The sequence below is a fragment of the Dama dama genome, chromosome 14 (assembly GCF_033118175.1).
Source record: "Dama dama isolate Ldn47 chromosome 14, ASM3311817v1, whole genome shotgun sequence".
Classification (NCBI taxonomy): Eukaryota; Metazoa; Chordata; class Mammalia; order Artiodactyla; family Cervidae; genus Dama; species Dama dama.
The window spans coordinates 24,677,130-24,693,817 of record NC_083694.1 but is presented as its reverse complement, the minus strand read 5'-3'; the positions used below and the strand labels follow the sequence as shown (position 1 = coordinate 24,693,817).

The following is a 16,688-nucleotide window of genomic DNA, read 5'->3' as shown; positions in this document are numbered from 1 at the left end:
GTTTAAATGTGGTGATAATGCATCTGAAAGGCCCAGCTTGACGCCCAGGTCATAGCACCAGCTCATGAAATGCTAATTGCTCTGCTCTTAGTATTTGTTGGAGGGCATGTATTATCAATAGGTCTCATATATTAAGAACTGAGTCAGTCAACTATAAAATTTTAAGCCAAGTTAAAGCCAACAGATGCTTGTTTTTTTATGCTAGACTCACTATCTATTCAACCAGATTATGGAAAAACAGAGCTAAGGCCTGAAAAAATGTGTGAAAAGAAGACATGTTTAGAGGCCTTTGAGGAATTGAATGCAAGTCCGCTCAGGTGCAGACACGAACGCAGGGCAGCAGGGCTGGGTGCGGAGATTCACTTGCCTTTGTGTGTGGCCCTTGCAGGTGGATTTCCAGGGCTGTCCAGAGAGGCTGATCAGACTCCGGAACCCGTGGGGCGAAGTGGAGTGGAAGGGGGCCTGGAGCGACAAGTAGGTTCTCCCCTGCCTCCCTGCCCGTGCCCACCTCCCTTTGCGGGGAAGGCATCGGGCAAAACACACGCAGTGATTCTGAGACCCCTGGGGCAGTGCGCTCCTGGTGCTTCCTATCCGCAGATCACACAGCCTGTTCAGAAAAGAATGTTAGATGGTTCCAGGTGGGGAAAAACCAAACAAAACCCACTCAGCAGTAGTCTTTGATTCCTTGCTCTGCTCTGGCATTTGCAAGTTTGGCAGCTCAGTGGAATTTTGCTTCGCGCCTGAGGGTTTGCTTGTTTTCTGTGTACCACGGCGGTCATCCAAAGGTGAGACCCATCACTCTTGATCGAATTCTTTCCACTTCGCAAAGTCTGGTTACTCTGACAAAGGCCAAACCCCTCAGCATGAGGAAGAAACGCGCTTAGAAAGAGGAACTGAATTTTAGAGGAGTCACTGGCTGCCGCAGGCAGGAGGATGAACGGGAGGGGTGCCCGCTTGCTGAGAGCTCATTTCTGGCAGGTACTGATCTCTCCTGACAAAGTCATTAATGACTGGAGGGACCCAGGCCTCTCCGAGATGGTGCCTGAACCCAGAGAGAGGCCTCCCGTGGTGTCCTGGGACAGCCGTGTTCTGGAATCAGTGCCACCGTAGTACGGGAGGCTGGAGAGAGCATGGTCTGGTTTCCACCCTAGTTAGCACTGCTGGCACGGGGGAGGCAGGTTGGCGCCGCTAGGGGAGGATGGAGAACTCACCAGTGTCATGGATGAAGAGCCGCCAGAAATGGGAATGGTCATAAAAACACCCCCCCCGCCCCGCCCAAAACACATCCTTAAGCCTCATATGTACCCCATGTGCTGTCCATACTGCATGATGCCACCAGGGCTTTGGAAGGGAACTTTATTACTTTTATGAACTAATCACACATCATTACTGCTCATAACTGCAGTCCTTCCCTTCAGGTTTGTGTCATGAAGAAACACACGTCCCCAAGGCCACAGATGGCCTCCTATATTAAAGACTTTTCATTCCACTGCCTGTGATGGAGCAAAACCCAAAACCTTAGTTCTACCGACTGCCCCAAAAGCATGTCATGGTTGAATGAAATAGAAACCCCGAGTTTTGGCCATTTTAAGCTGCAGCTGTTTCCCAAGCTGTTTACAGGGCTTATGGGGCTTTATCTCCTTTCCCTGATGCTGCTCAGCCTCTAACAGGCTGGGACAGGTCCAGGGGTTCGAGGTGATGACTGGCGGGCACCACCATCTGGAGACGCAGCCTGGGGTGTTTCTATATGGATGTTGTGGGGGAGGGTGCTGCAGCTCTGTGAGACCCCCCTAGCCTCAGCCCAATGTCTTTAAGTTAAAAAATTTTTTTTCCAGTTAGTTTCAAGAAACTAACTGGGATATTTAGGTCAGATCTCAAATTCTCCAACTTGTCTCCTAATCTTTGTTTATGACAAGCACATTCAGAGTTTTGGTTCTGATTCAATGACTGTTTCCATGAATTACAGAGGCCCTGGGAGTTCCCCTGCTTGATCCTTTGGGGACCTGAGAGCCCCCCTGGAGGGAGAGGCTGGGCTTAGTCCTGGTGTTCATGCGGCCAAGGGGAGGTCTCCATGTTTTGCCGAAAGCATTCAGAGAAGGGATTTTTTTTTTTTAAAAGATGGATCTTGATGCTGCTTAGTTATTTAGACACTGCATACATATTTCAGGGAAACCTCACTTCTTAAAGGTCAGGTAGCTGGAGATGGCATTTGAACAAAGTATGTGGGTATTGCCACGGAAAGGCTGCCAGCAGGAAGCCTTGCAGGGTGCCATTACTCCAGGGAAACTGGCACAAAATTGGGAGTGATTGGCATCTGCGGGCTCAGGAAGGGGACCATGTTTATGTGTCCAAGATGCTTAGGCCTTCTCATGGTATCTTCACCTCAGACAGATAAGCCAGAAGGATGTCTCACCAACTGAGAAGAGGAGGAGGTGGCCTTTCTCTGCTGGCCATTCTCACAGCTCTTCCCCTGGACTTGCCCAGGCCTGTGATCCAGGGCCTGGGGGGTTGAATCAGGCATGAATGTAGAACTTGCCTGGAGAGTGAAATTAGAGGAAAGCCATGGCCCATTGTTCCTCCTGCTGCATGTCTGGGGTCACCCTGCTAGTGCCTGTGGAGTCCTGTCCCTTCCCCAGATGGCACCCCCTACCATCTCATACCCTCCCCCTGCCCCCAGTCATTTTGGTATTCCCCATATCTGGGGTTGGTGGTGAGGTGGGGAGGGTGGGAAGCTGAGCTGCAGCAAGTAGCTTGCTCTGCAGCAAACTCTTCAAGAACCATCACCTCTGCTTCCTTAAAACAACAACAATTTTATTCTTTCTTTCCCAGTGCACCGGAGTGGAATTACATAGACCCCAGGCAGAAAGAACAGCTGGACAAGAAAGCCGAGGATGGAGAGTTTTGGTGAGAGCGTCTGCCGGAACGCTGTCCTCTTAGTTGTGGATTCCTTCCTGGTTTGCACATGGGCAGTTCTCTCTAGGTGTTCCAGGAATTCAATGTGGTTGCCGGCCAGGGGGCTCTTTTCTTCTTCCCCTTTTACTCCAGTAAAAGGTAGAAACCAAGGTATCTGGGCCTCAAAATGGATTAGCTATTAGCCTGACTTTCTCAGTTTCTGTATCTTTTCAAAGTCCAAGGTTTAGATTAGCATCAAAATACAACAACTTCCTTCACTCCCTAAGGAAGATAATAAGGACATGGTTAGACTAGGTGGCTTAGGGACCATCTCTAGGCTGGACACCAATCAGCGTTAACCAGTCACCTCGAGGTGGTGACTTGGTTCGTTTTACCTCCCAGGGTCTCTGCAGTTTACGGTTCAATCTCTTTGCTGGTTTGTTGGATGTAAGAGGCGAGCTTTTTAAGAACAGAAATGCAAGCAATAGTGAGGAATTTGCCTATACTGTACACTTTTTTCACTGCTGTTAAAATATCATTGTTTGACTGGTGAATTATAAGTCATTTAAAAAGAAATAGTGGGGCATTTGTCCAATGATTGCTGCGTATTTGTACAGTGGGGTGTAGGAAAGTTAGCCCACGACGTCTGGTCTGTCCTGTGCCCACTGGGCCACATCTTCCACCACCTTTCCAGCCCAGCTCTCTTGACTGAGAGCTCACCGATCCCTTTGCCCCCAGGATGTCTTTTTCGGATTTCTTGAGGCAGTTCTCTCGGCTGGAGATCTGCAACCTGTCCCTGGACTCACTGAGTAGCGAGGAGGTGCACAAATGGAACCTGGTGCTGTTCAATGGGTGCTGGACTCGGGGCTCCACAGCTGGCGGCTGCCAGAACTACCCAGGTGAGGTGGGGGGAGGAGGGTGACGCTGCGTCCACCTGTCTTCTGTTTTGTCCTCCCTGGGCTGGGCATCCTTATCCGTTAATCTTGGGACAATGCCTTTGCGCTCTGTCCTCTGGCTCCTGACACCTCTTGGTGGCCCAGCCTCTTTCTGGGGCTTGGAGGCCAAGGCTGCAGGGGTGGGTGGTGACTCTGCAGCCCCTTACCTGCAGCTCGATCTCAGGTAACGTCATTCTTTAGCATCTCTGCGTGTTCAGACTTTCTGCTCCACCCACCTGCCCCTTGCCTTCAAAGGCTGTTCTTTGTACTAACCGTGACTTGACTCTGCACCAAGGTCTCTTGTTCTTCTCTGGGGCTTCCTCCATCTCCCCCCGGCCCAGCTGGCTGGCACCTGGCCCCCTGCGCCCTGGGACAGGTGCAGCATCACTGTGTTGGTAGACTGCATCCGAGTGGCTGTTCTGCTTTGTTTGCACCTAAGTTGGAGGTGGCAGGGCCTGACAGCCTCATCAGGGGTGGTCACACGCAGGGCGTGGGAATGGCCACTGTCTGCTCCCCCTGGGAGTCATCGGAGCACCCTCCCTGGTGGGGATAGTCTGGTGCAAACCGCTGCTGCTGTGCTAACCTGGGCCCTCATCCTATTAAAGGTGGAAGCCTTCCTGTTGGCAGGAGATCACTAATGTCTACACATACAGGCTCCTCCTAGGTCGAATCACCTGAGGCAGCAGCAGAGGAAGAAACTCCGAAAAACAGCCCCACATCTCTCAGGAGAAATGAAAGAAAGCAAAACCCACCCTCTCCACTTCCCCCCTCCCCAGGCTGCATGCTCCCTCTCCTAGTTTGATGTTGACCTTGTTGACGGACTTAGATGTGTAGGCGCTGGGCCTCGTTCTCACGACAGCTCAGTGCAGGCCTGTGCTCAGGGTGTAGAAGCAGCATTAGAACAAAACCCCACGTGGGTGGAATCCTGGGGCTTGACTGGGTCGCTGGTTCTTTGTCCCCCTCCAACCTAAGCTCCCATTTCTGATGGCCGAGATGAACGCTGAGCAGAGAGGGAGGAGGGAGTTCCTTTCATGCCACAGTTGCTCAGATGCTCAGTTTAACGGTTCTGGGACCCTGGGAGGGTCATTTCCCTGTTCTAAGCTTCAATTTCCCAATCATCAAAGTGGAGGGATAATACCAGCTTTTGGAAGTGCTTTGTAAATGGTGTAGTGTTATACAAATGGGATGTATTATTTTTATGACCCATTCTCTTCTTTGAGCTCCGTTAAGGGGTAAACAAAAATATGTAGGGATTGCAGTAATGTTGCATTTGGGAGAAATTAAAATATGCTCACCATTAGCAAGCTCTTAGAAAATGTGTTGGAAATTTGCATGGATCATTTTGGGAGCTTGGCACTGTAGGAGGTGCCTAAGGTATCTGTATGCACGAAATCGCGACCCCATCTGTGCCGCCAGCTAGCTGTCGAGAAGAGATGGATGGTTCCTGCCCTTTGGTAATGATGTAAGTAACAGAAGATTACAGAATTGTCTCTGGCTCCTCTGGAGTCGGCAGATATTTGGCTTTAAAATCTACACATTTGTGTCCTAAAAAAAAAAATGAAAGTGGAGATTCTGGGAAGGTGGGATTGTAATTTTATTGTTAAGAAAATATAATAACCAGTGGCTGTTGGTCATTTGTGAAAGCCTTGTTATTTCATCACGTTGGAACTCATTTAAAGGATCCCTTCTTCCCCTACTACTCCACCCCCCACCTCCCCGCCCGCCCCCAGGCACATCATTATTGACATTGTTGAGGCCCTGGCATGGAGATGGCCCATCAAGCCCATCTTCCTCAATTATGTTCTACCACTTGAGTCTGTCGTAGAATTGTTGTCTGCCCCTGGGTGACCCGTTTGCCTTCTCTGTGCCTTAGCCTGTACAGTTGCTATTTGGAGAGATTTTTTTTTAAGGTTATATTTGAAATGAAGCAGTCTTTTAAAATATCCACAGGTGGTGTGGCAGACATGCTTCTTAATCACCAATTAGGCTTCCCAGGTGGTGCTAGTGGTAAAGAGCCCGCCTGCCAATGCAGGAGACAAAAGGCACTTAGGTTCGCTCTCTGGGTCAGGAAGATCTCCCAGAGGATAGCATGGCAACCCTCTTCGGTATTCTTGCCTGGAGAATGCAATGGACAGAGGAGCTTGGTGGGCTATGGTCCACAGGGCCACAAAGAGTTGGAGACTACTGAAGTGACTTGAGGTGCTAGTTACTCAGTCATGTCCAACTCTTTGTGACCCCAGGAACTATAGCCCACTGGGATCCTCCATCCTTGGGATTTCCCCGGCAAGAACATTGGAGTGGGTTGCCATTTCCTTCTCCACCGTACTTGAGGGGAATGTGTCTCATCACTGGCTGCAATGCTGAGTCATCTAGAGGGGCCCCTGGGCCTCTGGACAGAGGATCGATCTATAATCAGGCTGTTTCAGGCTGTGATCTGAAGCAGGGGCCCATCAGATGGGGCTTCCTGGGGGCAAGAGTGGTCACCTTTTAGCCTGTCAGGAGAGGCCCCCTAGGTTCCTAGCCTTCACTGGACTTTTGTTCTCATCTGAGCCAGAGACCTGCTTGTTCCCCAGACACCTCCTTCCTCCAGGGGTTGGGTTCATCTTCACAGGCCGGGAGCTGGGAACAAGGAGATGTTAACCATTTCCCCAGGAAGACTTGGCCCTCCCCAGAGGGTCCTCGTGTAGCCCTGGGACCTCAGGAGCTTGAATATCCCAGTCAAGCATATCAGGGCCCCTGGTTGATGAAATGGACAAGTGCAAAGTTTGCACATGCTGGGGGTGTGTGTGTGCTGGTATGTGGGCACGGTAGGGAGATAGGAGGAAATGCCGACTACCTTGGAAAGCAATCTTGTTGAGGCCTGCTTACCTGGCACAGTTTGGCCAGAGTTATGCTTTCTGGGGATGATCACAGTTCCTCCTTTTCATTCTGTTCTTCCTGATCACCTCACCTACCTTGTGGGGAACCACCGTCTCCTGGGTGACTTCCAGCCACTTACTGGACCAATCCCCAGTTCAAAATCCATTTGGACAAGGTGGATGATCACCAGGAGGAGAGCGTCGGTGAACCCTGCTGCACGGTACTGCTGGGGCTGATGCAGAAGAATCGCCGGCGACAGAAGAGGATGGGACAGGGCATGCTCAGCATCGGCTATGCTGTCTACAAGGTACTCTGGAGCTGGGGTCAGTCATCATGGCACACCTGACGTCTTTGGTCGGAATATTTTGGCCAGCGATTGAAGTGCATCTTTCTTTTTGTTTGGCTGTTCCTAATCAAGTGTTCTCCTTGCTCCCCTAAAATGCTTCTCTCAGTGGCCTTACTGAGGCCCAAATCTCACAATTAGAGATTCATTCCTTTGGTTTAAATCCCTATTATTAACATCGAGATGTGTAATTCATTAAACTTTTCCCTGTCATTGCCTGTTCAGTGTAAACACACTTATTAGACTCTTTCCAGGTGTAGGCTTCTCAAGGGATGGGAGCCAAGAAGGTGACACAGGAGTTTGAGGACATCACAGGGTAGGAAAAGGGAAGCTGGTTATGGGAGCCAAAGACAGACACCCTCCTCTCGGGGCAACCCCAAGACACTTGTTGGGATACACCAGGCTGGGGTAAAAGGAGCCACAGGACATTTTCAGTTCTGGTATCTCTGGACTGAAGGTCATAGCTGGCTCTTGGCCCAGGCTTTAGTGCCTGGCTTAATACCCCAGTTTGCCCTGGTACCCACCTCTATATAGATTTCACAGCCTCACAGATATCTTCGAGCAAGACCTCTGCGTCTTGATAAGCCTAACCAGGATCAAATTGGAATCCACTTTTTAATACAGGCAAAGACTTTCTATAATGAATTCTGGAGGGATTCATGGTGGTTGTTTTTATAGAATTTTGTTAAAAATGAATTTCTTGGGAAAAATACAATTCTAATCAGAAGGACCAAGAGCTGGCTGGAGGTCCAACACCTCAGTATAAATTACTGTATGAAAAAGAAGTATTATAATTAGAAACCAGTAAGGAAAATTGTGACTATTAAGCTCATACAACTTCCAGCCCCTTTCTTTCTCTTATTTAGGAACTTAGGGCTTTAGAGTTTAGGGTGTATGTATGTGTGTGTATTTTGTGTTGGAGGAATAGGGAATTGAAAAATAATTGCTGTTTGATGACTGGAGAAAAGAATTTCAACTAAATAAGCTCCAATTCTATTCCAGCTTAGCCCTTCCACCTCCACCTAGAATGTAAGTGGCACCCAACCAGATTCTTTTTTTATAGAAAGTGTTAGTCACTCGGTCATGTCCGACTCTGTGTGATCCCATGGACTGTAGCCTACCAGGCTCCTCTGTCTATGGAATTCTCCAGGCAAGAATACTGGAGTGGGTTGCCATTCCCTTCTCCAGGGGATCTTCCTGACCCAGGGATCCAACCCAGGTTTCCCACATTACAGGCATATTCTTTATATAGAAAGTATTTACCCTATGCATATCAATTCAACCCATCTTTAGTGTGTGTCTGCCAGGTGCCTTGCTGAAAGCTGAGATACAGAGGAATGGCACAAGGTTATTGCCCTCAAGGTGCTCACAATCTCAAGGGGAAAAATATGCACATACATCACTCACTGCAGGGCAGTCAGATCTGCTATGATGAGGGTCAGCACTGTGGCCTGAGGTCTCCTCCGAGAGGGATCGCTTCGTGGAGAAGACTTTGATCAGGGCATCAAAAAATGAGCTGGATTTCAAAGATGAATGAGGGAGAACTTTCCAGCCATAGGGGATGGCATGTGCTCCTTGACAGCAGGAGAGAAAGTGACAGTTTTGGAGAGAGCAGTAGGCAGGTATGGCCGAAGGGTGGGCTGCAATAGGGACTGTGGCCACCAGCTTTCATCCACAGGCTCTACCTTCTATAACAGGATCAGAAAAACTTTCTTTCTTTGGAACATGAGCTAACACACGGAAATAGCTTTGTGGGCATGGCATTTGCTCTCATAAATAATATATACAGCATGTCAGTTTTTCAGACATCAGTTTATAGCTGCTTTTAAAGTAACCCCATGTATGTGATCCATGGACCTTCTTATAGCCAGAGGCTTCTAATCTAGAGCATGACATCTGTGAACACAAACTTTAGGGTTAAGATGAGGGCATGTGCAGTGCTTTAGGGATGTCTGAGGGTGGAGGCAGTGTCCGAGGGTGGAGACAGTGACTGGGCTTGTTCAAAGGGTCTGGTGTTAGACAGAGGGAGTGCAGGGGTTGTAGCGGGTACTGTTCTCTGACCCTTGGAACTGCCTCCTCTGGCTTTGAAAGTATTAGCCGCTGAGTTGTGTCCAACTCTTTGCGACCCCATGGACTGTAGCCCACCAAGTTCCTCTGTCCATGGGATTCTCCAGGCAAGAAGACTGGAGTGGGCTGCCATTTCCTTCTCCAGGTGATCTTCCCGACCCAGGGATCGAAGCCGTGTCTCTTATGTCTCCTGCATTGGCAGGTGGGTTCTTTACTGCTAGCGCCACCTGGGAAGCACCGCCCCCCTCTCCCCCCTTCCACCCCTTTCTGGCTTTAACTGTCTGTAAACTGGAGTCTGGCTTGAGGTTGGAAACTTGACACTGATTGAGGAGCAGCCAGAAAGCCCTTAAGGCTAAAAAGCCCTGCTTGTCTGGCCTCGATTTTCTCCCCTCTTATCTTCCATGGTGACAACAGGCTCCTGCCAGGCAGGCCTGTCATTTGCATTCAGGATCCTACATTTCAAAGGTGACTGTCCCTTTCCATCCATCACTGGGCGAGGCTGGCCTTGTCTCCTGCCTGGTTGCTGCCTGGCTGGCTGAATGGCTCAGTTCCTGTCCAGGGACTCTTGGCTGTGGGTTCAGAGCATATTACTGGAGGTGGTGGGCGGGTTAAATGGAAAGACCACCAAGGTGGTTGAGGGAGTCCCTGCTGAGGAGAGTGAAGGCGGTTAGACAGGTAGCAGGAGGCAGTCCCCTGAGGAATCTCTGCTCTCCCAGACAGCCAGGGCCTCTGCATGGCAGATCTCAGCTTTAGACGCAAAGTCAGAGGAGTGACAGTGGCCCCAGACTTTTCTACCTCTGCTGCCAGTTATAAATGGGGGCTCCAGAGTGAGGATGCCAGCTGATCCAAATTTCCTTTTTTCCTTCGGTATTGGCAGTTGCCCACAGACCTAAGCCACAAACAGTGCCCTTCCTGCTCTTCTGATCTAAACAGCCTGTGTGGCAGGGGCAAAGGTGGGGGTTGAACCCTCTCTCTATCTGGGCATGTGGGGCCTCCACTCTGCATCCTAGATCTCCTGTGGGCGTCACTGTTTCCAGTTGCAAATAATAGACCCAACTAGACTAGGGGCTTCCCTGGTGGCTCAGCTGATTAAGAAACCTCCTGCAATGTGGGAGACCTGGGTTTGATCCCTGGGTTGGGAAGATCCCCTGGCGGAGGGATAGGTTACCCACTCCAGTATTCTTGGACTTCCCTGGTGGCTCAGATGGTAAAGAATCCACCTGCAATTCGGGCGAGCTGGGTTCAATCCCTGGGTTGGGAAGATTTCCTGGAGGCGGGCATGGCAACCCCCTCCAGTATTCTTGCCTGGAGAATCCCCATGGACAGAGGAGCCTAGTGGGCTACAGTCTATGTGGTCACAAAGAGTTGTACATGGCTGAGTGATTAAGCATGCATGTAGACTAGCGAAAAGGACTCTACCAGCTCATGTAAGCAAACCCAGAGAACGATAGGAATGCTTGGGACAGGGGACTTGCCTGCTCTCAGAACCCTTTCTTTCCACATCTGCCCTCTGGTGTCAGTGCCATCCTCCCGGTTTAGCTTTCTGCACAATCTCCCTAATGTCACCCACATAAAAGAAGAGCCCTCTTCCCTTAGTTCCCATTCAAAAATCATAGAGAAGTCTCTGATGGACTCAACTTGGGTCATGTGCCTCTTCCTGGACCAATCCCTGTAGTGAATGGTGATTAAATTATGTCTTGACTTGAGCAAACCCTCTTCTGGACAAGCCCTTGATCTGGAGGCCAGGTCTGTAGGCCTTTAAGATGTTAGTTCTCATGTAAACCCCAAGGCTATTCCTCTTAAAACATTTAGGATCCTGGTAGATGATACAACAAGAAAATGAAGTAGAACTCTTTGTTTCCCTTTCTTTCAGATTTCTAGTGCTCAGTAGTCTACAGATGGTCTTGCTATTCACCAATGACTTTCCAGGTTCGGAAATGCTGATGAGGCTCTCACTTTAGCTCAGGCTTCCTCCCAGGGGCCCAGGACCGCACAGTCTGCGCTAAATGTGGGGAGGGACGAAAAGGCACAAGGGGAGGGGCGAGGCACCCTCAGGTGACCTGCTCTTTTCTCCTTTCCTGTAGATACCCAAAGAGGTATGTTCACGCTAACGGAGATGTCCCCTCTTTGGTAAGGAACAGCTGGGCAGCCTCTACGGACGGGCACCTGGCAACATCAGCTTCCTCTGATGGAAGCTGGCTCTCCTACAAACCAACTCTACAGGATCTGGTGAGCTGGTAACCTTGAGACCTGGTAAAGACACTTGGGACCCACCCGCCAAGAAGGGCACAGTGGTAACCGTTGCCCCCGTGTGCCTGGCGCTCTGATCCAAACAAGATGACTGTAGCTCACTCAGGCTCCTATTTATCCAGCTACCAGGAATAAATGCCCTCATGTCTGACAAGAAAAGGAAGCACCAATTTTATCTTTTTGGCTCCTGGCTATTCCCGTGCTCCTCAGTGATTTACAGCTGGGTTTGAGAGAAACATCATCGAGGTCTTACTTACCTCTGGGGTTTCCTAGTGCTGCCTCAGACCTCAGTCAGCAATGCCAGTGGCCTCATGGGCAAGGGCTGGCGGGGCACACTTATAAGAATGCCTTGTCCACGCAGCTGGTACCCAGTCAGGCCCCAGCTCATCCCAACCTGGCAGGCCTCCCCTCGACTGCATGCTGGGGACACCAGGGAATTCTTAGACATCTCATGCCCCGAGAACTTGTAGCAGAACCTCTGCGGTGATTCCAACATGCAGCTGAGGTTAGGAACCACTTCTGTCTGGAGTTCCCTCAGCCAGAGTCTGTTATTCTGGGTATGTAGAGGTATGTTTGCCCTGCTTTGCTTACCCCTACCCACGGGTTCTCAACCTTGGCCACCTGGTAGCATGTGCCAATGAAACCCAAGTTCACAGGCTCCTGCCCATGCCTTGTTCCAAAGGTGCTGACCACTGATATACCCTGCCTGTTGACTCCCAAATGCATATTATTGGTTATGGCGGTAACAGAAAGGGGGTATGGATGATTCAAGGCAAGCCCTTGTCACTACTCAAAAGTCATTAAATGCAGACTTGTGTTAAGTCTGATGGATGGTGATTCCCATCGGAAATGGCCGGTTCCTGGGAGAGGCCCCTCTGCACGCCCGGCGGAGCCTCTACCTGCAGAGTTTCCCCGTGCCCTCTGTGTGTCTCCATGGGTCCCGTGATCCCCAAGTGCTGGGGGGTCTTTGGTCAGTGGTTCCAAACCACTGCTCAGAAGCCCATGGGGGTTCGTGAAAGCGTTAGCCTGCTGCCCCCCGCCCCCAGAGTCTCTGAGTCTGTAGGTCTGGCGTGGGGCTCAAGAACTTGCGTTTCCGAGTCCCCCAGGGCTGCTCGTGCTGGGCCTGGGCCACACACTGGGGGCTGGGCCAGGCCATGGGGAGATGCAATAGCTGGGGCCTGGTGCCCATGTCTGTGTGGGGTCTCCAGTAAATCAGAGGGGCGCCAGCTCCTGCCTCCGTGTTCTCCACTTCTCACTCTGGCCTCGTGAATGAGGCTTCTGTAATCTGTCCCAGCCCTCGGTTCTTACTAGAACTCGATCTGCCTTTTTCCCAACACAACCCCCGCCCCCACTTCTCCGTTACTGGTACCTCCCCCTACTGACTGCTGTCATCAGGGACAGCAAGAATGACATTTAGCCCAGTCATGCTTAGACTTGGCCAAGACCTTGCTGGCATGCCCCCAGAGTATAAAAAATTTCAGGGAGGGATCCCAAGGCTGTGGCTGCCCTTGCACCCAGGTCATCAGGAGCTGGCTGGTGGGTCCCGTGGAGTCCTGACCAGGGCAGTGGGGGCTGGTGGCCCTGCCTTTCTCTCCTGTTTAGCAGACCTGGGATCTAAAGAGGGTCTGGTGACCATGAGTGGACACTGTGACTCTGGGGTGGGCAATCCAGCCCCGGGCCACACAGAAGTCATTGCCCTTGTAGCTTACCAGCACCTGCCCTCTGCCACAGGTATCTTGATGAAGGTTGATCATAAAATACAGTGCTAAGGGAAGGCTTAATTACAGCAATAATAACATGGGCACCTGTGTTTTCGAAGCACTCTGCAGCCACTAATTAGCTGGTGTCATCACTCCTAGCCTCCGCCTCCCTCCAACAAACAAGTGGGTCATGAGAGCATCTTTTCCCTCAGATGAGAGCCAAGGCACCCAGGGCAGTCTGGCTGTGGCCGTCCCCTCTGTCTGTCTCCCTGACTGTCCAGCCTAACGCCCTGGTTACCTGGCAGGGCAATTTTCCCAGCCAGATAAAGATGAACAGGCCCTTCTGGCTGCTGATGCTTGAGAACTGGGATTTAAGCCACAGACCTGTACTGGGTAGCTCAGAGCCACACCCCAGGTACAGATGCAAAGAGTCTGTTGGATTCAATGAGGGGTGATTCATGAGGAAAAATATCCAGAGAGAAGCCAAGCACACAATGGAGATCCTGTTGACCAACCGTTATTTAGCCGGGAAGAGGCCAAGGTCGTGTAGCCAAAGTCAGTGCCTCGACTGGGGTCGGGCACCCAGTAGGTGCTCAGATTACACCTGCTGATGGACACAGGGTGAGTTCGCAGAGACCAAAGCCCATGGATTCTCAGTCAGTCAGTCAGTTCAGTCGTTCAGTCATGTCCGACTCTTTGCGACCCCATGAACTGCAACATGCCAGGCCTCCCTGTCCATCACCAACTCCCGGAGTTTATTCAAACTCATCTCCATTGAGTCGGTGATGCCATCCAGCCATCTCATCCTCTGTTGTCCGTCCGCTTCTCCCCCTGCCCTCAATCTTTCCCAGCATCAGGGTCTTTTCAAATGAGTCAGCCCTTCACATCAGATGGCCAAAGTATTGGAGTTTCAGCTTCAACATCAGTCCTTCCAATGAACATCTAGGATTCTCAGCCCAGGGTTAAAGATCAGCGAGCCCTAAATCAACGCGATAGAGCCCAGCTCCGCGGCCTTCATCTTCCAGGATGTGGGCAGACACTGACCCTGATGTTGCTCTGCGCAGCTGGCGAGTCACACAGACGCGCACCTGGGCCGGGACTTCTTCCTGGGCCGCCCGCCCGCCGCCCGCTCCAGCACCTACGTCAACCTGCGCGAGGTGTCGGCGCGCGTGCGGCTGCCTCCCGGGGAGTACGTGGTGGTGCCGGCCACCTTTCAGCCCTTCCAGGACGGCGACTTCTGCCTGAGGGTGTTCTCGGAGAAGAAGGCCAAGGCCCTGTGCGTGTCCTTCCCCTGCGGGCTGGTGGCGGGGCTGCAGAGGGACCTGGCCCCGCGAGGGTGCAGGGCCCTGTCGGTGTGTGGGACCCACCCCTGGCCCTGGAGGAAATCTGTTACCCCTGCAAGGGTTCTTCATTAGGGGGGCCCCCTCCTAGCCCTCCACATTGATCTGTAGGAGGGGGAGAGTTTTCCTTCTAAAAAGGTCAAGAGAGGGCATCAGTAACAGCTGGGGGAGAGCATTTTCCTCCCAGCGGGGATGGGTGCCACATAGAGGAGGAGCTGGGTGAGAACATTGCCTCTTCTCTTACACACACCACACACTCAACACACACACACCGCATGTACCATGCACACACACCTCACATACACACACCACACACATACAGTGCATGCACATCTCACATACACACACCACACATATACAGTACACACACACCTCACATACACACACCACACATATACAGTGCACGCACACCTCACATACACACACCACACATATACAGTGCACGCACACCTCACATACACACACCACACATATACAGTGCACGCACACCTCACATACACACACCACACATATACAGTGCATGCACATCTCACATACACCACACATAGACAGTACACACACACCTCACATACACACGCCACACATATACAGTACACACACACCTCACATACACACACCACACATATACAGTGCACGCACATCTCACATACACACACCACACATATACAGTACACACACACCTCACATACACACGCCACACATATACAGTGCATGCACACCTCACATACACACACCACACAAATACAGTGCATGCACACCTCACATACACACACCACACATATACAGTGCATGCACATCTCACATACACACACCACACATATACAGTACACACACACATCACATACACACACCACACATATATAGACACACACACCTCACATACACACACCACACATATACAGTGCACGCATACCTCACATACACACACCATACATATACAGTGCACGCACACCTCACATACACACACCACACACACCCCATACACTGTGCATCTACATACCAACACATTACAGACATACCACACACGCTACACACACACCCTGCACCTATACACACATACTATACATACATGCAGACCACATGTCCCTTACATTTATATACCACACATACACAGCACACACATACCTGATATACTTTCTGTACATACACACATCACATATACCACACAACTATACACCACACACATACTGCCTACACACATAAAACCATACACACACATAAACACCACATACACACACTTAACACACAGTGTAGCTCTCCATACCACACACACACACATACACACACACGACGCATACATGCCACACATACCCCATTTACTGTGCACCTTCCTACCAACACATTACAGACATACCACACACACTACATACACACTGTGCTCATATACACGCATGCCATACATACATGCAGATCACATATCCCTTACATATATGTACTACACACACACCACAAACACACCATACACACACCTGGTATACTTTCTGTACATACACACATCACATATTATCACTCACATACACACCACACACATACTACCTACACACATAAAACCACACACACACACACTTAACACATAGTATCGCCCCCCCATACCACACACACACAAACACACATTGCACCACATACCACATACCATGTACATGTAAGCATGGGTTTTGGGCTTGGTGGCTCATTCCCCAGACACCACTTCAGCAGGGATTCACATAGCCGGGAAGATGAGATTAGTAACTGGGAAAAGTGGGGAGAGAATTCCCCAGATGAGTGGTCCTCCAGGGTGAATATTCTAGATTCCATGAAGGGCCCACTGACCTTGGCAGCTCTTGTCTCTGGTGAAAAACTCAGGGTGGGGTGGGAGTTGGAGACATGAAGGGAGGGATCCTGGTTCAATTTGTGCAGTTTAGTGATAGTGGGAAAGGAGGTCTTGTGTTGGGAAACCAGTCCCTCAGCAGGGTCACAGACTTCCTAAAAAACCCAGCCATTAGCTATACATTTTGTTAATACTTATCCATGTTTGCTTTTTCCTTTCTCTGTGTTTCAGGGAAATTGGGGATGTGGTAGTTGGAAACCCACATGAGGTATGCCACCTTTTAAAATGCCAAGCTCTGACACTGACTTTTAGTAGTCATTCGGGGCTTCTTGTTGATCGCCTAGGAATCCCCTAGACCCCTGAGCCTGGCTGGATGGGAAACTCCTGGGGCCAGGACCTTGGACCCCTCCTGTTTATCACCATGCCTCCCCTCCCCCCATGCAGTGCCCAGCACACAACAGACTCGCGACAGATGTAGTGAATGATGCACGAATG

The 16,688-nt window shown here is 50.6% G+C and overlaps 1 protein-coding gene across 1 annotated transcript in view; it reads left to right on the top strand.

Moving 5' to 3' along the window:
• Positions 1–16,688, top strand: part of CAPN8 (calpain 8) — a 70,705-nt gene that overhangs the window by 40,885 nt on the left and 13,132 nt on the right. The window contains exons 7-13 of the mRNA XM_061160123.1: positions 389–474; positions 2,830–2,904; positions 3,631–3,791; positions 6,818–6,993; positions 11,181–11,192; positions 14,111–14,322; positions 16,425–16,461. Of these exons, the coding sequence (XP_061016106.1) occupies positions 389–474; positions 2,830–2,904; positions 3,631–3,791; positions 6,818–6,993; positions 11,181–11,192; positions 14,111–14,322; positions 16,425–16,461 (759 nt within the window). The remainder of the gene's footprint in view (positions 1–388; positions 475–2,829; positions 2,905–3,630; positions 3,792–6,817; positions 6,994–11,180; positions 11,193–14,110; positions 14,323–16,424; positions 16,462–16,688) is intronic.